This window comes from Mustela erminea, chromosome 17 (genome assembly GCF_009829155.1).
Source record: "Mustela erminea isolate mMusErm1 chromosome 17, mMusErm1.Pri, whole genome shotgun sequence".
Classification (NCBI taxonomy): Eukaryota; Metazoa; Chordata; class Mammalia; order Carnivora; family Mustelidae; genus Mustela; species Mustela erminea.
This window is the reverse complement of record NC_045630.1, coordinates 16,804,656-16,824,626: the sequence shown is the minus strand read 5'-3', so window position 1 is coordinate 16,824,626 and position 19,971 is coordinate 16,804,656. Positions and strand designations below refer to the sequence as shown.

The following is a 19,971-nucleotide window of genomic DNA, read 5'->3' as shown; positions in this document are numbered from 1 at the left end:
AGAGACATGGTTGGGAATGGGGAACTTCTGCATTCCTGGGACGCAAACCACAGTCTTGTTGGCTGGGAGGTCTAACAGCTGTAATGACAGGCACCTTTCTGGAGCATGTCTGAGGTGCTCGGCAATGAATTAAACCCTCTACAGAGATGACGTCATGGGTTCCCAGGAGACAGGCTCTCCTAGGACCCCAGGCTACAGAGGAAGAGCCTGGAGCATGGAGGGCTAGCATGGCCTGGCCAGGACCTCCTGGCTAATGAGAGGAGGAGTCCGAGCCGGAGAAGGCCAAGCTGTCCAGAAAGGCCAGTGTCTGTAGGACAAGAGCCTCTCAGGAAGTGGCTGGGGGCAGCCAGCAGCTGGCCTAGAGCCCGCCCCACCAAAGAAACCAGACCTTAGAAGGGGGTGGGCAACAGGCAGCTCAGGGGAGTGCCTGCCTTCTACAGGCTCCCATCAGCAGAGGAAGGAGAGGCAAAATGTCTGTGTCCCCGTGTGCAGCAGGGGGGGGGCGAGCACCCCCGGGGGAGGGCACTTGGCCGTCACATCTTCAGTAATGTCAGCCCAGTCTACCAGCTCTCTGTCCTCTTCCACCGTGTTTCCAGGCCCTGGATCCCTCCCAAGCCACCCCAACCCCAGGGCTGTCACAGTTCTGGGCACGCGAAGGCAAGGCTGTGGGGGCCAGATCTGTTATCTCTGCCTAAGAGTGAAACGGCCGAGTTGCTCCCCTCAGATCACAGCAGCAGGGATCAGAACCCATGACCAGTAATGCCCAGAATTGGTCCACAATATGAGGACATCTTCCAAGGGCGGTGGTGATGTCCCTCACCCCTTTGTAGCCCTTCCTGCTGAAACCCAGGATCCTGTCCAAGAGGGCTGCGGGTCTGGGAAGGCTTTGCCTACTGACCGCTGTGTGACTAGAGGGCATGTCTGCCTGGCCACAGAAGGTCTCGAGGGCAGGACTCCTGCTGAATTCATTCACTTATGTACTCCCCACAGTGCCTGCTACAATGCCTGGCATGTAACAGGTGCTCCATCAGTGCTGAACGAATGAATGAGGGAATGAATGAAATGAAGATGTTGAAGGAAAGCGCCTCAACCATGCGATTGTAGGCACCAACTGCTCTAAGCAAACAGTAAACCTAGAGCTGTTCCATCATTCCTGCTCTGTTAGTAGTAAAACTCCCTTAAAGTCCAGGCCTCCAGCAGCCAGAGTTTGCTGCTTCTGTACACACCTCAGGGTCCCCCACAGTCGGAGGGAATCACCCCTGCCTCCCTGACTTCTGCCTCCCCCTACCCACCCAGGAGGTGGCTAATTTGTGTCCAGGCTGATGTCGAGTCTTATAGTCAACCCACAGACCCCGCAGGTTCTAGAAACACCTGCCACTGCTCTGAAGGGCTCCAAGAGGCTGCCGGGAGTATGCACAGCTATGCCATCGAGTCAGATGTAAGGTAAGGAAGGGCTCAGAGCACCTGGCCTGGGGTCTCTGCTTACCGTGGCTGCTGCTGTTCTCTGGGGGCAGCTCCTGGCTGCAGGGGCCCTCCTCTACCTTGCCCTCGAGGCCGGCCCCTCCAGGGAACTCCTGCAGCCTCAGAGGCGTGCTGTTGTTGCAGTTGTTGGTGGACAGGGCCAGCAGAGGATGCCTGACTGGAGGGCTGCAGGGCTGGGTCTGGGCAGGGGAGAGCTCACAGGTCCTGGGAACTCCACTTCTCGGAGGAGGCAGAGGCGGGTCCACAGGCTCTCCCTGCCTGCGGGGCCTAGCCAGGGCTGCCTTCCTGCGAGACACAGGTGAAGTGGTTTTCCTTGAAGATGGAGGGGTTGGTACCCAGCCTTCGGTGGAGAAGGAAGTCGGCTTCTGGGCCTGGTGCAGGGCAGAGGGCTCTGCGGGACTCTGTTGCAGGGAGGAAGCAGAGACGGTCTGGAGAGACTCATGGCTTCCTCCATCCAGGGCTTGTCTGCCTGGCACCGAGGACCCCAGCTTCGTGGAAGGGGTCAGGGGATAGGCTGTCCTGCTCAGAGCCCGGGAATCCACAGCGTGGACCCAGTGGTTTCCCCGCCCTGGTCCAGGCAGCTGCTGGGAGCCCAGGGAAGCTTTTTTGGATTCCAGGGTAGGAGGCTTGGCGCAAGCATCTTCTCTGGGAAACCGAGTCCCCTCGGGCAGGTGTCCTCTGCCTTCTGTCACCTCCGCGACGCCCTCCATGTGCTCAACCACCGGCAGGTAGTGAGGGGCCTGAGGGCTCCCTGGCAGCTCCGATCCGACCTTCCGGAACCACCTGGGGCCTCCTCGGGGCCTGGAGCTCCGCGGACGGGGGCTGTTGCTGCGGGCCGGGCCCCGAGCCCTGCTGGGCTGCGAGGTCCCAGCCTCCTCGCTGTCGGTCCTGCAGCTGTCGGAGGTGTCCGTGCTGTCCAGCGCCGAGTCCGCCTCCCCGGGACACACCACGTCTCCGATGTGCGTTTCCCGGATCCACTCGGTGTGGCCCCCCGGCTCGGCAGGGAGGGGCCTGAAGGGGGGGCTCGGGCCCCGAGCACTGAGGGGCTCCGCCCGCACCCCCGGCCCGCCACCCGCCCCCTCGCGCTCCCGGAGGGCCCTGGGGTCCGTGCCGGGGCGCCTGTCATCGAGGCAGCTGCCGCAGGCCTGGCACTTCCTGTCGCTGCCCCGCGCGGGCGGCGCGGGGAAGCCCCTCTGCTCCAGCCGCCCCACGAGCCGGCAGAGCGCGCCCTCGCCGGCGTCCGTGCGCGCGAAGCCCCCGCGGACGTAGTGGGCGAGCTCGGGCTTGGAGCGCAGCGGGCCCTGCGCCGCCGAGTGCCCCGCGCCGCCCCGCGCCGGACGCTGCCGCAGCCGCTCCAGGTAGCGGGACTCGGCGTCGCGGGCCGACTCGTCCTCGAAGCGCACGCGGGACGGGGAGGCGCCCCGCTTCGGCCACTGCCCGCTGCTGGACTCCCCGCTGGAGGAGTCGCTTGTGTTCCCGTTCTGCGGCGTGTCTCTGCAGGCAAAGGGCATCCTCGCGTCCGGGGCTGGGCTTCTCCGGCCGTCTCTGGTGGGGAGACAGGGGGAGACAGGTCACAGGCAGGAGACCCGGAGGAAGGTACCCCGGGGGACAGCTCTGTGATAACCGCAATTCCAAAGTTACCCCACGTGGGTTCCGAGTAACTTCCAAGCCCATCCCGATTCTGAGACCCAGCACTGCGCAAAATCGATAGGCGCTTCTTTACTTTTGGCTTTCCTTCTGTAGCCTGGCACAGCCTGATTCAAGATGAAACGTTATACAGGAACAGGGGATGTACAGAAGGATGACAGCAAAATCCTCGTAGTGGGGTGTGCGTGCGTGTGTGCGCGCGTGTGTGTGCATGCACACTTAGGAGGCGAGCCTGTCATTCATGGGCACTGGGTAGGGATGAACTCTCCCAATGCTGTATTTGCGATAAAGGTTTAATGGGAAAGTGAATTTTAAGTCTCTACAGAGCACGTGGTGACCTGAAGTCAGGGTTTCTAAGCATTCTTGCTCCCACGGGTGCCCATTCAGGGTTCCTAACCATGTTGCTCAGACAAAATTTGGACAGAATGCTACCAATGTTTCTCCTTGGGCTCTGCATCGTCTGTTCCAGCACCCACCTACCTGCCCTCCTCAGCCCCTTCCCCACGCTCTGAAAAGCTGTGAGGACAGGACTGTGCTAGGAAGAGTCATCCTGTCATTGGCCTTTGCTCCGGGAGACACTGTGCTGGTGGTCAAGTCCTGCTCCGCTCAAGAAAACAGTACATAAATCTCACACCAGGGCCCCCCGGAGCCAGGGACCTGAGTTTCCAGGCATTTTCTATCAAAGGCTGCCTAAGGAAAGACTAAATGTCCCCCTCCTTTCCCCTGCAGTGGCGTCCCTGTCAATGCACTGCTCAGTGTTTGACATTCACACCATCTTTCTCATTTATCACTTCTCTATCACTCACACTGGACTCCTGCCTTTTACCCAGACTCCTTGCCTCCTGTCTGCTGGTCCTTCTGGAGCACAGCCTTGTCACACTCTCCCCCAAGGGGGTACAAGATTCAGCTCCCAGTCTTTGTGGTAAAAACACCATGCCTCCACCTTCTGCAATGTTTTCCTCCCCAGCTCTGCCCCCCCCCAACCACTCTAAAGGGCCCCCCAGGCTTCCTACCTCATCCCCCTCATGCAGCCTGCTTGCCCCATTTCCTGGCTATTTTTTGGGGGGGTGGGGTCTTTTTTCTTAACCTGCCTGCATCAGAATCCTATCTGTTACATGTTACCTGCTGCATCGACATCCCACGTGTGATGGTTACTTTTGTGCATCTACTTGATGGGTACCACGGTGCCCAGCTACTTGGTAAAACGGTCTTCTGGATGTTTTTGTGGAGACATTTTTTGGGTAAGGTTAAATTTAGGTGGGCAGACTTTGAATAAGGTTGATTACCATCCACGATGTGGCTGACCTCATTCAACCCACTGGAGGCCTGAACAGCACAGATACGGATCTTTCTGGAGCAAGAAGGAATTCTGCCAATAGACTAAATGCCTTTAGATTGGAGTTGCTACTCTGCCCTGAGTCTGAAGCCTGCCAGCCTACCCTGCAGATTTTGGACTTATCATGCCTCTATGATCACATGAGTCAATTTCTTAAAATAAATCTCAGTCCCTCTCTCTCTCTCTCTACACACACACACACACACACACACTCTCTCTCTCTCACAATCACATACATGCGCACACACACACACACACACACACACCCCTGTTGGTTTTTCCTCTGAAGAAACCTAATGCACCGTGATCGTATCTCCTCCTCTGAACACCTGCACCACCGGCGCCACTCATGTGTCATCACAGACTTCCAGGATGTTAGTGCTGGAAGGCTCTTCCGTGGCCACATCGTCCGACCTCATTCCTAGAAAGGAGAGGCCACACAGGACCAGCTCCCAGGCTGACGGGCACCTGAGCGGCTGCAAAGGCAAGCCATGGGTATGTTTTCTCCCTCAGACAGGGCCACAAAAATAGAACTAGACCCTGACTGAGCTGGTGGTCTAGTCCTGCCTGGAGACAGGAGCCTGCATTTTGGAGACCTGCTACCTCTTTCCAATTGCTTAGAAATGTGCCCACATATGCAATCATCTATACTGGTGTAGTCCATGTGTTATGTTACTGTTTTTAGTCCTCAAAGTGTCTCCGAAGCTTTCCCTAATGTTACCTTCCTCTGGCCCCCCCTTCCCCCACCTCCCCCAACAGAGAAGTAGACTCTTCTCCAATAGCATTGTGTACAGAGCACAACTGGCTCAAGCTGCCTGGAGACGCCAGCAACTTATTATAATGAAATGTCTGTGGGCGATTAGTGGATTTACTAATCCTTCCCCGAACTCGATGCTCCAGTGACTCTGGAAGAAGCATGCCAATGCTTTCCAAAAGGCTGCCTTAACGTGAGTTTCTCCTTCACCAAGCTTACGGCTACCCAACAGAAGGACAACTCCGATACACAATTAAAAGGAAAGGAGTTCAGACAGCAGCAGGAAGAAACCATACATGCTTAATGGTTACTGTTAAAGCATGCCAGCCAGTGGGGACAGCGGCCCGGACACAGACCCAGCATCCACTGGACTGGGCAGGCTGTCCGTCCCGGCTGTCCTTTCTGTCTGAATAAATGGCATTGCCTCTGTGGCTCACGTGAACGTGACTGGTGCCCTGAGGGTATCACTGGCCATCCCTATCTACCCCTGCCTCTGTGTCTTGACAGCAAAGCCACTGGCTGACCTCCCAGTCCTGATGGGTTGGAATGGTCTGGATGGCTGAGGGGGTCCAATACGGTGTATAAAGGCTACCATCCTTGGGAATCGGGGGTGGGCTGTGAGGTCAGAGAGACATTGCTCAAGACTGAGTCTCTGCAAAGCTCCACGGGAGCCAGCTACGGCTGGGAGCTTAGGGCCCTCCCTCACCCAGGCCTCGTCAGGCAGAGTACAGGCTCAAACCTTGGAGCCTAGGCCTCCGATCCCTCAGGCCTGCTGGGCACCTAACTGGGAATACTGAGCGGGCAGAGGAAAGTGACAGCCAGGGTCCTGCCTGCCACACTAAGGGGGGTGGGGGGCGAACACTTCCTAAATCATGCAGCTTCAAGTGCCACAGGGCAAGCACAGGGGCCTCCCTGGAGGCGGCGACTAGGTGTTGGCTAAATATTTCCCTGCCCGGGGATGCACTGGGTCCTGGGGGCCTGCACACCGGCTGCTAATCCTGACTCCAGTATCTTCTTTCAATGAGCACTGCTCCAGGAGGAAATTTTTTTTTTTTAAACTACTGTCAAGCACGTGGGTCTGCCTGCTTTGAGGCCTGAGTGGAACCTGTGCTTAAAAGCTCTGCTTGGAGGAATTCTGCAGAGCTGTCAGTCCTCCTGTTGTCTGGAGCTCACACTCAGCCGGGCCCTATCTACCCACTGCGCACAGCAGTCGCAACGCCTACGGGCCACGATACTTCCAGGGACCCATGAAAATGTTTCAATTTCTTTTCAAATCAGAAGAAAACAGACTTTAAAGTCTAAGAAAACATTCTAATATGGGATACCTTTAAACCAGCATGGTCGTAAACTGTAACTTTTAACTTTTATTATGGAGGAAGGCAGACAAGGCCAGAATGCCTCGGGACCCCCAAAAGTCATAATGTGGGTCTGCTTTCAGAGAGGGGTTCGCAGCTGAGATGTGAAGTTCTTCGCTAGGATCGCCCCCTGGGTGGTTCAGGGTCTCCCTGCCTGTCTCTGCATGGCCAGGGAGGTTCCTGGGATCCCTGAGCTGGGGACCGTTCTCTGTTGGTGCCTGTGAATCCCCTGGAGCCCCGAGCACTGGCCCTTGAAGACCCCACCTTGCACCTGTCTCTTCCACTGCTCAGGATCTGAGGGGTCGCTGTCCATGTGGGGGTTTCTGGGTCAGCTCTCCAGAGCCCTCTTGCCGGGAAGGGAAGGCTCTGGCCAGAGAATCCACATCCCATCCCCATCCCCCTGGAACAAGAGGCGAGCAGAAGCCCTTTCTGGAGGCTCACTTCCTATAACAGTGCGTTTCCAACCACACGATCCATGCAACCCACACATGCTCTAGAGTCTTAACGGAGCCACGACCTGACACAGGACAAGAGCTCTCGTGGTGCACCCCCCTCCCAGACCCTGCATCTTTCTGGCATGTTCTGCCCTCCTGGTATTAGGAATAGCAACCTCAGTGTGCCTGTGCCCCAAATGGCAAAAGTCTGTGTTTCCAGGAGCTACTGGGTTTCTACACTGATTTGCTTCCAGAAAAGGCAGCTACTGCCACCTCTTCACCTGCGGGAAAAGCCTGTCTGTTTGGGCCTGCCCCAGCCACCTCCAGCCAGACCTAGGACAGAGAAGGCTTTCTGGAGGCTGCCCCCTCTCTCCCATCCATCTTTCACTGAACTGCTCTTTGGAAGGAGGGATGCCTCTGGGCCGAGGGCGGGGGAGGGTACGGGGGTGCTGGTGCGTCTGACTCAGGCCTGGGGCCTGTGTGGCATCTCCATGTGAACTCAGCATGGCTCTCCAGGGTGATCTGACAAGCATAACCTTTAGAAGCATCTGCAGCGAGCCATCTGGCGTTGATTTTTCAGCTACCCCCTCTGAGGATTCACCAGTGCTGCCAAGTCGAAGTAATTCTTTTCTGGACACGGCAGCTGTTAAAGTGGGTCACCTTGCATTTCCATAGCATTTCGATAGCCAGGGGACAGCCTGACGAAAGGGAACGTACTTTAAGGTCAGTGACTGGGATTGTTATGAGCTGCTTGGGGGATCTGGGGAACAGAAGGTGTCCAACAGGACCGCCATACAGTCACGTCTGCTTTGCAAATCATCCTCTTGACTGTTTTGTGGCTACAAAACCCAGCCCAAGGATCTATAGAAAGTGGAACAGAGGGCTCTGTGAAACTCTATGGCTCTGGGTGCCACATATATGCAGAGAAGAGTTTGGATGCTCCCAAGAAGCCATGCCCATTCCCAGCTAGTGTCCTCCAAGCACACTGAGACAAGGCACAGATGCAGAAATAAAAGGGGAGCTTGCTTGCCAGGTTAGGATCTCTGGAGCCCCTCCTAGGTGTCACCGTGACACTGAACCCAGAGGCAGGCCTCAGCCCTCTGCACATGCTGGAGTCACCTCAGCGGAGCCATGACCTTCCATGAGTGGGCTCAGCGCTCCCCATCAGAGAGCATATGGTCCAGTTCCACTGAGAATCCCCGCTCCCGCTAGTACCACGTGATGGAAACCAGCACAGCCAGCGTGCCCATCACAGGCTTTGTCAACAGTGCAGACATCCTGCTTTGGGGCTGGCCCGGTGTGGCACCGGCTGGCAGCTCCGGGTCAGGCCCACCCAGATGCACCGGCTAGGGTGTGTGAACTCCATGTGTCAACGGTTCCTGGAGGGACACAGCACATGGAACGGCGTGGTGACAGGATCAAGGTCACCCAAGGAGTGGTCACCTAGGTGAAGTGATGGTCTGAATGTCCTTGAACTTGTTCATGTCCAGTCGGCTCACCCCCACCCACGACTCTAACATCGTGAAAGCAGGGTAATGTCCAATTAGGCCATTCTGACCTCTCTCCTCCTCTACGGATCTCGTATCCAACTGCCCGATAGGCAAGTCCAGGGCGAGGTTCACGGGCAGCCCCCTCCAAAGCCTGACCCTGCACCTAGACTTCACCCCCAGGCTGAGGCACCACCAAACCTCCAGATACCCAGTCAGACCCTGGGCTTCACCCGGGATGCTTCCCTGCCTCACACTTCCCATGTCCAGTTAACTCAAGGGCTACGGGTCACTAACCCACACAGTGCCCACTCTGCACGGGGCTCAGTTCTAAACACCTGACACGTGGGAGTTCATGTAACCCTCACAACAACCCCGTAGGATGGGCGTTGTAACAATTCCCACTGTGCAGATGACAAAACTGAGGCACGGAGGCTTCCCTAATGGCATACAGCCGGTATGAACCCACTGGTCTGGTTCCAGAGTCTCAACATGTCTCCTTTCTCTGCTGCCTCAGTAAACCTGCCTGCTTCTGGCTCTTGGCAATGCCTTGTCTCCGCAGCCTCCTCCCGGTCCCATCTCACCAGGACCACAGCACAGCGCGCTCACTGCCCCGGGGCCCCTGGATCGGAGCCAGAACAGCTTAACTAAGATGCACGTGTGGTCATGCTCTCTACCTACGTCAGATCCTGGAGATTTCCTCCACACTGTTCAACTTGACTTCCACGGCGCGCTTCCACTGAGCTCTCTGGCCTTCAAGCCACTCCCTCCACCTCCCTCGACACCCAGTCAAGGTGCGTTGAGAGACTAAATCATTCAGATCAAGGCCCTGACATGGGAACCACGTACGCAGACAGAGGAAGGAGTGAGCGGCGGCCTTTCGGCCAGATCCTACCTCTCCTCCCTGCCACAGCCCTCCTCGGCCAGCCTGGCCGGGGCCCCACTCACCGGCCACCCTGGGCAACGGCGGGCACGATCTCATGGCTGGCACGGAGGGGCCGCGTCCGGGCCTTCATGCGGGCTCGCTGCAGCAGATGCTTGGCTTCCTCATGCCTGGGGCTCAGCACAGACTCCGGCTTGGGACCAAAGGTCCTGCAGGGTGACACAAGGGCCAGAGCAGGCGGGGGAGGGATTAGAAGAAAATAACACGGATTAGAAGGGCTTTTACAGCATTGAGCTTGGCTGTGCCAGAAAACGCCCTGCATGTGCAGCCTTCCTCGTCCAGCTCCTGCACAGAGGGTGCCGGCCCGGGGCCTGGGGTCCTGGGCCTAGGGTCTGGGCGATGGCTCTGAGTATCTCTGGACATGGCCGGGGAGCTGGCCCGCCTTGGACATCTGCTCAGCGACCGGATGCAGAGATCCCAGGAGGATCTAAGAAGGGCAGGGAAATCTCCAGATTATTCTATTGTTCCTTCCCTGGGCAGGCAACGGGAGTTATCCGGGAGGGCGGGGGAAGGGCCTGGCATTGTCGGACTGGGCCCGTGCCCAGCCAGATGGTCTTTACACACATCACCTCCCTCTCTCCTTCTGCCTCTCTTTGCACCCACACGTACCCATGCAAGCCCCCACCGCAGACACGAGGAGTCAGGCCTCAGCCCGTCGCATTCTGCTCCTTGCGGAGAATGACATTTCTGTAAATCTTGGTGCTTGCTTGCCTCAGTCCCCATCCAAACCCATCAGGCATCAGCTCAGGGCTGAGAGAAGTTAAGCTAGACCCACACCAAGTCAGCCAATGGCTCGAATTTCGTAATAAAGGTCCTCTGCCAGCCCTCCCCACCTGCCAGATGTGTGGCCTCCCGGGCCGGTCCAGAGCCACAGTCCAGAGCTGTGGCCCTCTTTCAAAGCCGTCTGGCCGACAGTGACTTACAGCCCACACCAGGGTACAGAATAAGGCAGCCCCACAACCTCCCACTGACAAGCCATTTCTCTCCGCCGAGCTCCCTCTCCCCAGCCAGGCTGGCCCAGGGCAGGTGTGCTCGCTGCTTGACAGATGAGGACGTTCTGCAGCAGACACGAACATTTGGCACACAGCTCAAGGTCGAACATCAGTGGAGAGCAAAGCAGACGATCGCCAGCCCCCCGCCTCCAGTCTCCTTCCCACACCCTCTGTCGCCTCCTTCCTCCCGTCCCTGGATCCCCAGGGCAGCCTGAGAGGCCTCGTGGCTGGAGTCACACTCTTTGATGTGACTTCAGCATCCCCCGCGGCTGCCCCTGTCCGCACTGTCACAGCCGCTGGGCTGTCCTCACCAGGGAGGGTCCACTAAAAGAGAGCCCAAGCAGGTAGAGGCTCAGCCAGGCTTAGATCTCAGATGAAAGCCCCCCAAATCCTGTGTCTCACCCACCGCATGGGTGACCCCAAGAAAGGGGCCTGACTGGGGGAAGGCAGCAAGCAGTTTCCTGGATGACAGATGACAGATGTGAGTGGGAAACGGCATAACTCTGGGGCCTCCCTGGGACATCCTTGGACAAGCTCGGGCAGTCTGTGGTTCTTTCTTTTTCTCTTTTCTTGCCTATTCTTTTCTCTTCTTGCTTGCTTTTGTCTCTTTCTTTGTTGCTCATGCTTTGCACCTAACCTTGCTTTGGGGCCCAAGGGAAAAAAAAAAAAAAAAAAAAAAAAGAACTGCTAGAATAAAGGCACCATCTGTGCATATGAACCCTGGCAAGGCCCAGGCACAGTTTTGGAACGAGGCGGGTTTACTGGAGGGACGTGAAAGTGCATCTCCAGGCCTGCGGCCCCGTGAAGCCTCCTTTGGCAGGGGAGACCTTGCTCTGCACGGCTTCCCAGGCAGGCGGCCCCTCCGATGTGCTGCTGAGAGCAGCTGTGCTCCCTGGGGCTCCTGCTCCGACAGCAGAGATAATGAGGTTACCAGCCCGAGAGACGCCCCTGCAGCCGCGGGCCGCTGGCTGCCCGCCCACACGCCCCGAGCCTTCCGGTGACAGCTGTGCTTCCCCGGCTGTCGCAGGGCATTTGTCACAAGACCTGGTGGGCAGGCAGGAGGGCCCCCAGGCAGCTGGCCAGATGCTGCCAGGACCGGCCTTGCCCCCAGGTTTTTAAGCCATTTTCCAGCTTTGTTGCTTCCTTTCTGCTCCCTCGACTTGGAGCTGTTAATTCTTTTTTTTTTTTTTTTCTTTTTTCCATCAGCTGCCCTGCTTTGGTTCCTGGCAAACAAAGCTGCTTTCTCCACTGATTGGAAAAGTAAGGCTTTTTAGGCTCCTGAAGGCATCCGTGCAGTGACAAGCTGAGCAGAGTGGGGAGTGGCAGCCCCCTTCACAGATGGCAGTCAAGGTCAGCAGGGCAGGCACTCCTGGCCCTGGCCAGCCCCATGGAGGGGGAAAGGGCTCCTTCTTACGGGAGGTGGGGGCCAACGGCTGCAGTGCCGGGGGATGTTGAGCCTCTCCTAGCCCAACTACCCACCCTGGAATCATTGCTGCCTCTTGCCTGTCTGCCCCAGGGGTGCTGGCCCTGCCAGCCTGACAGGTCCAGACTCTTCCATCCGAGCGAGGCTTTCCTGTCTAGTCTGGCCCTGGCCTCTGCCCAGGGCATGTAGCCCTAGAGCCAACCCCTTCCCGTCACGGCCTATACCCCGCCATCTCAGCTCCCACATTTGTGGAAATTTCCTGGAAGGGTTGGGGCGGTCAGTGCATGGCTACGCTTAGGCAATTCCATCTCAGAACAGACAATGTTGCTCCTCTCCCGAAAGCTTTGGCCGTCTGGGACTCATCAGCTCAGCGGGTAGGGCACAGGGATAACAAGGCTGAGCGCTGTTCCTCCCTGGGCCTTAGTCCCCGCCGTCTGCAGACAGTGCGAGCTGGACAGCTGCAGAGACTCGCGCTGCTACCCTGGGAGCCCAGGTCTTGGCCAGGTGGTCTGGTGGACCCCACGGGCTGGGGTGGGGGATTTTGAGGTCCTCTCCCTGGGGGGTTCACATCACAGAGCTTTAGTTACCAAGGAGCAACAACACCTACAAGGAACTAATTTTGGGGGCGCCTGCGCGGCTCAGTCAGTGAAGCATTTGCCTTTGGCTCAGATCATGATGGGGTTGAGCCCTGTGACAGGTTCCCTGCTCAGTGAGGAGCCTGCTTCCCCCTCTCCCTCTGCATCACCATCCCCCACTCTGCCCATGTTCTCTCTCTCTCTCAAATAAATAAATAAAATCATCTTTCTTTCTTTCTTTCTTTTTTTCTTTTAAAGGAACTAATTGTTGGGGACAGCTAGAGTACCACAGGAGTACTCTGGCCGTTTCCTCTGTCCCTCCAACCACCAGTGTGCCAAGCTGATTGCAAGGACAAGGGTGGCCTGTGCCCCCCGTCTGGTCTCTCCCTCTAAGCCAGTTTCCTGGTGGAGAGACAGGCTTAGCTTTAACCTCAGCTCCCCTAATGGCCAGACAGGTGGAGATCACCAGGACAGCTACCTCGCCTCTCCTAGCCAAGGAGGGAGGTCAACAGGACAGAGTAGACTCTTTCCACAGCCATTATAATCCTGGATTAAAATAATAAGCTCCAGCAAGTCCCGGTCTCACCCTTTGATTCCAGGAACTCGAATTAGGGAAATAATTTGGACTATAAAGAGATCTGACATTTCATAGATTCCAGGATCCATGGGCAAAGGGGAAATGTATCACATACAGGACATATATAAACCTTCTTGTCTTGCATTTGTTCCATCTTTGTATTTGATAAAGCTTTTAGATGACCGAGGGCCAAGCCCTCCTTCTGTCCCACTGTGTGCAGTTTCCCTGAGTGAGGGGAAGAGAAAAGGCGGGCCTGAAATTGAGTCCTGACTCCGTGTGGCCTGACAGTGGGATGCTATCCTGGGGATGTTATCACTGGCGCCTTCCCCCTCGCGGGCGGCAATACACGCCAGGCTGGAGCAGAGCACGGGTTCCAAGTGTGGCTCTGGAGCAGCCTAACCCGGTCCTAATTCTGGGCTGCCCCTTACAAGCGGGTCACCCTGGCAGGTTACTCTGGGGTTAAGCCTCAGTTTCCTCATCTGCTAACGAAGGGCTCAGCTGAGAAGAGAGACTGAGATCCTTTTAAAAGGAGCAGGCTACTGGGTATGTTTCAATCAGGTTAGCATTCACTACTCCTACTGCTGATATTATTGGGGTTATTTATTTTAAGTTACTCTCTTCTTAGGAACAAAGGATGGACCCCCTAACCGTGAACTGAAATCCCAAAGAGATGACATTGTCCTCGTCTGCAAGGGGAAGGTATGTTTGGAAGGGAACCTGTTCTGAAACTCAAGAAGGCTTGGTGGTTTTGCTCTGGACCACTCTTGACAGGGCTTACCAAGAAGGCGATGCCCGTCGAATGGGGAGCCAGAGGAGACTGGTAGCGGAGGGCAGCTGCTGCCCAGAGAATTAACAGGCAACTTCTGACCAGAGGAGGAGGAGCGGGCGCCCTTACGAATGGTTGCTGTCTCACTGAACACCTTGGAAAGGATCTGGGGCGAGGCTAACAGAGCTTCCTTAAGACGCCAACTTACTTGGGGAGAGTAGGGCGGCTGGCTTTGTTCTTGCCATCTTGAAGGCTAACAAATTCCCTAGGGGGTGGCCCCTCTGGGCAGCACCGCCTGGCCTCCCTGTGCAGAGCCAGGTGCCCAAGACTCCCCCCCCATAGGAGGGAGAGTGGCCAGCTCAACTCCGGAGGCCAGGACGGGAGTTTGAATGGACTCTTCTTGAATGTCAGCCCAAGCCCACAAGTGGTCTAGAGTAAAGCAGCTTTCTGCAGCCTCTGTATTCACAGAGACTGGGACCGTCATGAGGTTTCCATGTGTGGCGCGTGGGCGAGTGTGGTCACACGGTGGCATGCGTGCTCCAGGAGGCACGAGCTGTGCGTCAAGGCTTCAAGCGTTAGGGTTCCTCCTTCTCCACCCAGCACTTAGAACCCTACATAATCCAGAGCACAGTATCGGAACGCTGGTGAGTTCTTTTTAGGTGTGCTCTTGTGGGCTTGGGAGTGCCAAGGGGGCTGTCCTCCAGTTTTCCTTTGCGTCTGTATATCTGAGTCTGCGGGCAGGATGGGGGGTGGCTGGGGATACGAAGGACAGGCTGTGGCTCTGCCATCCTTCCCCACTCCCTTGCCTTGGTACCCCTACAGCCGGGAGAATCCTGGGAATGTGCTAGAACGCCTCTTCTCCCATGCTCACCCCCAGGACTCATCATGCTCCCTAATCCTCGGGGCTCAGAAGATCCAGAACCTGACCAGTCAGCCAGAATGATCTCCAAACCCTCTCACCAGCTGTGGAGCACGGGTGCCAGGCCACAGGCCACGACAACAGCCCTGCAGTCTAAAGACACGGTCACTGGGGGCACCTGGGTGGCTCAGTGGGTTAAAGCCGCTGCCTTCAGCTCAGGTCAAGATCCCGGGGTCCTGGGATCAAGTCCCGCATCAGGCCTCTGCTCAGCAGGGAGCCTGCTTTCCCCTCTCTCTCTGCCTGCCTCTCTGCCTACTTGTGATCTCTGTCTGTCAAATAAATAAATAAAACCTTTTAAAAAAGTAAAGACACAGTTGTGGGACAACGAGCGGCAGTGGGTGCGGCAGGAGGAAGACAGAATGTCAGTCCGCTCTCACTGCCCTACTTGAAATCTCAGTTCCATGCCTCTCCGTAAATGGAGAGCCGGCCTTCCCGTCTTGTATCCTGTAGTATCCACGCATCCCGCTTCAGCCTTCTCGAAAGCCTTCCTGCAGGCCCTACGCACACGGGGCGTCCTGTCCTGTGTCCATCCCACTCCTACCAAGCCCACCTACGCTCCTGCCTCTGAGCCTCTGCCATACATTTTCTGAGGGCCTGTTCCGTGCCGCTACATGGCAGGCACAGGGCGCTGGAGATGAGATCGGCACAGTTTTTGCCCCCAAGGAGCTCCAGGAGGAGACCCAGCAGCAGCATCTATGGCTAAAGCTGATACAGGTGAAGACAGCAGTGAGCGCAAAAATGGGCAGTTCCCTCTGAAATCATACACAGAGGTTGGTTCACAGGATGCTCTCTGAAAATGCTAGTTAATATGTTAATTTTTAAAAAGCCGGAGACTAGCAGCTGTGGGCCTGACCCCTTGAGCCACAGGCCAGGCCTCTGAAATCCTTGGGGGATCCCTGCCTGCCTCCCTTTGCACTGGGGTCTATGAGCTGCTTTGGGGCAGGGAGTTTTGACCCAGCAGGGGCCGGAAAACTGGAACCCACTAGGGTATGGGCCGCTGCAGGCTGGCCCTCTGCCTTCTCTTCTTATGAAGAGGTGTGGGGGGGGCTGGGCTTCCCTCGGGCCTCAGCTTCTGAAATGCGGGCACGATTCTGCCACAGGGATGGGGGAAGTCAACAACCTGGGAATCCTCTGAGTCTCCTTCATCATTAGAGCACAAATAAGACACAGCCCCAAAGACCCTCTTCTCTCCATTTTCCCCAAGACTGAACAATCACTACAGCCCTGCAGGGCACGGATCCCCTGCGGAAGGTCCTGATGGAGCCGGAGTCGGCCTCAAGGGGGCGCGCTGGCACCTGCCGCGGCCCAAGGCCCGTTGCTTTCAGCTCAGACCAGCCCTGAGATGCGGATTGCCTTGACTACACTGCTCCCCTGGCTTCACGGATGTTTTGCCCAAGCCGGGTTAACTTGGGATCCCAAGGCAATCTGTAATCCTGATCTGCTCTCTCAGTGCCTCCAGATAGGGAAGAGGCCGAGCTGGTCCAGGCCATTTTATCAGTGAGGGTGGGATGCCCACGGGCTGCTAAGCATGGACGAGGGCAGGGCCAGCCCTGAGCAGAGCGCCCACCTCACTCTCCTCCCTGTGCCTGTCTCGGACCGACCAGATCTCCCTCAGCCCGCGAACAGGTGGCCGACAGCCCTGGCCCCCATCTGCCCTCTCTGAAGTGCTTGCCTGCCACGTCCTCCTCTCCCCAAACAAGAACCCCACTCCCCAAATCATCTCAACAGTGCTTGGGTGAGAAACAAGATTAACCCATGGAGCCTGGCACCTTCCCTTCTTTGCCCTTCCCTCAGAACACCTCGCCGGCACTGGGGGAGGCAGAAGACCCCCAGATCCCTAACTCGAGGAGCGGCCTGTGGGGCCCAGAGGACAGCTGGTGCAGTGTGGCGTGTGGGTGAGCGCCCAGACTGTGGCACCAGGCAGCTCTGCCAGCAAACCCTGGTTCCCACACTTACTAGCTGTATGACCCTGGGCAAGTCACTTAACCTCTCCCCCGAGGGGCCTCTTTGTCAGGGACCAGGAACAACTGCCACAGTTAGTTATTAGGATAAAGTGAGGATGTGGGCAGAGAGTTGGCACAAGCCCGGCACACAACAGGGGCTGGGAGAGGGCGGGGCTGGCATGGTCTTCCAGAGGGAAGGACAGGCACCGCCACATTCCAGCTCTCTAGGATTCAACCTTCCCAGTAGAGGGGGCTGCCCTGAGGTCAGGGGATGGAGGTCTCCTGTGCATTTGGCTCTTAGCCTTCAGGGTCCCGGAGCACTTCTAGTGTTCCCACAGCATCTCAGGTGTCCCACCTGCAAGGTCAACTGTCTCGGAGACTGCCCCCCTAACAGGCCAGCCTGCATCCCGTGCACACCGTGATGACTGTCTCAGGCTCTGCAGTGACCATCGTTTCTGATCGCCATGCAAAGCGATAACAACTATAGACAATTATAATTAAGTAAAGGTTGGATTAATGTGGTCAATGGGTGTTTGATTGCAATTCTCAAAGACACTGATGCCGGACTGGAATGCGAGGCTGGACCTTCTCTGTGTCCCACCTGCAGAGGAGATCAGAGGAATCTGATCTGCCAGAGTCTGTTCTGACCCCCTGAAGGATGGCCACCGAGAAGCACGGCCACTGCCGCAGAACACACCCCTGCCCAGAGCCCTAGGCCCCTCCATACAGACACTAAGTCCCCAGGATGCTGGTCCCATTGGCACTGCTGGACTACAGAGTGCAGAGAAGCAGACCTTACTTCCAAGATCTCAGGGGAAGTTCAGCTCTAAGGAAAAGGTGCCAATAAATCTATCCCCCTGAGGGAACAGAGGGAGCCTGCAGCGTCTTAGGGACAACTTCAATTTCTGCCCAGGAGACTCAGGAATAGAACCAATGAGGAGCTCTGTCCAAGGGGGCTTCTAGACAAGGCCGATGTTCCTCTCATCCCTGAACTAGGCATGTTCCTTGGCCCTTGGGCCTGGGTGTCTACTCAGGAGGGGCCTGGCTGTGCACCGCAGGTCGGTGAGGCACCCCAGGTCGGTGAGGCACCCCAGAGGCCAAAGTTTTCCCCAGGCCAACTCCATGCCCAGATATACGCTGGGCACAGTCCTAGAGCTCACTAAGACAGCTTCTTTCTACACACACACGCCCATCACACATACACACACATCTGCACACACCTACACACCTTACCCCGGCACACCTACACCCGACCTGAACCCTCAAATGCTGCAGGTGGCCTGGCGGTTGAAGCAACTGTCCAGAAATCCCCATCCCAAGGGTTCCACACAAACACGATCGCTGCACAGGACTGGGGCGGTGTCCCTTCCTTCCCCATAGTTGAGTTTCTCCCCCTCTAAAGCGGATATTCTTAGTACTTACTATCCACGTCCTCCTTTCAACAGCGAGCCCTGGACAAAACCCCCAGGGGAGACACCCTACGGGGGGAGGGGCGTGTGAGAAGTGGCACGCCGGAGCAGGTACAGGAGGAGAAGGCCCCAACTCGCAGGACTCAAGGTTCGTCTGCCCCAGCTGCCTCCTCTGGGGCTCCCCAGGGAAGGAGGAGGGGCTGGGGAGGACAGCGGGTCCCTGAGGACCGGTCCTTTCTGCAGCCACACGCCTCCATACGGTGGCTCGGCTACGTGGGGACCTGGCAGTGGGGAGTCAATGATGCTTCCAAGTCATAACTAATGAGCAGCGAAGGCATCAGAAAGGCTCCCCTCCACCCGGCCCTTGGCCAAGGCCACAGCAAAGGCCAGTCACCAAGCAAAAGCTGGATCGCCTGAACGGGGGCAGCCTCGATTTGTGTGTGTGTGTGGGGCTCTTCCACATTTTCTGGAAGGCAGGTCATCGGAAGTGGAATTTATGTAGGGAGTGGCCTGGGAATGAAGCAGCAACAATGCTGACCTCTGCCCTCCACAGAAGCTGGGAGACCCTCACCAAGAGATGTCACTGTGCAGCCGGAGACACAGAGCCCCGTGAGCGCAGAGCTAGGAGCTCACTGAAGACGGAGGCCAACCTCTGAGCAGACAGCAGGGGTGGCCACTCAGCACCACTGAGCCCACATCCTGCCAGGACACGACACTTGGGAGTGTGGCCCCCTATCCTGACCACCCAGAGCACAGTTGCTTGGGAACGCTGGTGGCAGGGTTGCAGCACGCCTGTGGGATGTCACAGGTGAGGTCGGAGGAGGCAAACCTCTTTACAGAACCAGCAGCTCTCTGGCTGGGGAAGGAGCTGTGGGGGACAAGCTTTGCAATCTGTGGACTTGCCCTAAGGATTTTCACAACCATTGTCTCCTGATGGCCCCACCACAGTCCTGGGAAGGAAGCTAGACAGATGCTACGTGGGCCAACTTAAAGATCAAGAGACCGAGCCCAGGGCCGAGAAAGGACGCCCAGGGACGTAAAGTGGGTCATTGGTAATGCTCTGACACTGCGTCCTGTGCCCAGTGATTTTGCTCGAATAGTAGCCAGGCAGCCATGGGGACTCGGGGGGGACAGACCACTTCTATGGGGTCTCAGATATGAGGATCCACAGTGGCCCACTGTCACCGGTCTGCTGGTGTGGGGTCCTGCCTGCCCCTGGCTTTCCGGAGCCCTCCCACTCTCCTGGTGCTGGGCAAGCGAGGGGGAGCCCAGCGAGGCTGGAGGGAGAGGACGCGTGCATCCTGGGCTCTCACCTGCTCTGGTCGGAGTCCTGGAGGGAGACACCTGAGTCCCAGTCCACGTCCCCTGCTGGCCGCTCTAGGACACAGAACAGAAGCAGAGATCAGGGCGGAGCCAGAAACCGGGCTCTCAGCTGCCACTTCATGCACACGGAGAAGAAAGTTTTCTCCAGGAGTGGCTTACTCCCGAGATAAACTCTACTCTACTCTGGGTCTCAGCCGAGGAAGCAGAGGCACAGTCTGTCACGGTGACCGCTGGTGAGCACTGCCATGGGCCAAGGGGACCGTGTGGGTCCTCTCAGGTGTGGGTGAGGAATGGACTTTTGTTGGAGTGGCAGAAAGGACGTGTAAGAAGGCTCTCCCTGGCCTGCACAGTTGCACTTCCCAGCAGAGCAGCCGCCTGAGAAAATGCCTGCGTTTTCTGTGTGTGTGTGTGTGTGGGGGGGGTCTCCATCAGGAGGCGATGAGGTCCACTGGGGCTGGGGGCAAGTCATCTGAGGAAGGTCCAGGAAGCCTCTTCGGAAAGGGCTGTAAGCCACAGGGAAGAAATCATGGTCGCCTCCACCCCAAGCTCAGACGGTAGCCTCCAGCTGGTCTGGGGGCTCATGAGGGTCTTCAGCAGGCAGGCTAG

General features: G+C 57.2%; 1 protein-coding gene across 4 annotated transcripts in view; it reads right to left on the bottom strand.

The window, feature by feature from the left end:
• The window catches only part of KIAA1614 (KIAA1614 ortholog), a 48,076-nt gene that overhangs the window by 13,392 nt on the left and 14,713 nt on the right, over positions 1-19,971 (bottom strand). For all 4 annotated transcript variants that reach the window (XM_032317192.1, XM_032317196.1, XM_032317193.1 and 1 more), the window contains exons 3-5: positions 19,356-19,419; positions 9,444-9,587; positions 1,487-3,027 (exon numbers count right to left, since the gene is read on the bottom strand). In XM_032317192.1, coding sequence (XP_032173083.1) covers positions 1,487-3,027; positions 9,444-9,587; positions 19,356-19,419 — 1,749 coding nt within the window. The remainder of the gene's footprint in view (positions 1-1,486; positions 3,028-9,443; positions 9,588-19,355; positions 19,420-19,971) is intronic.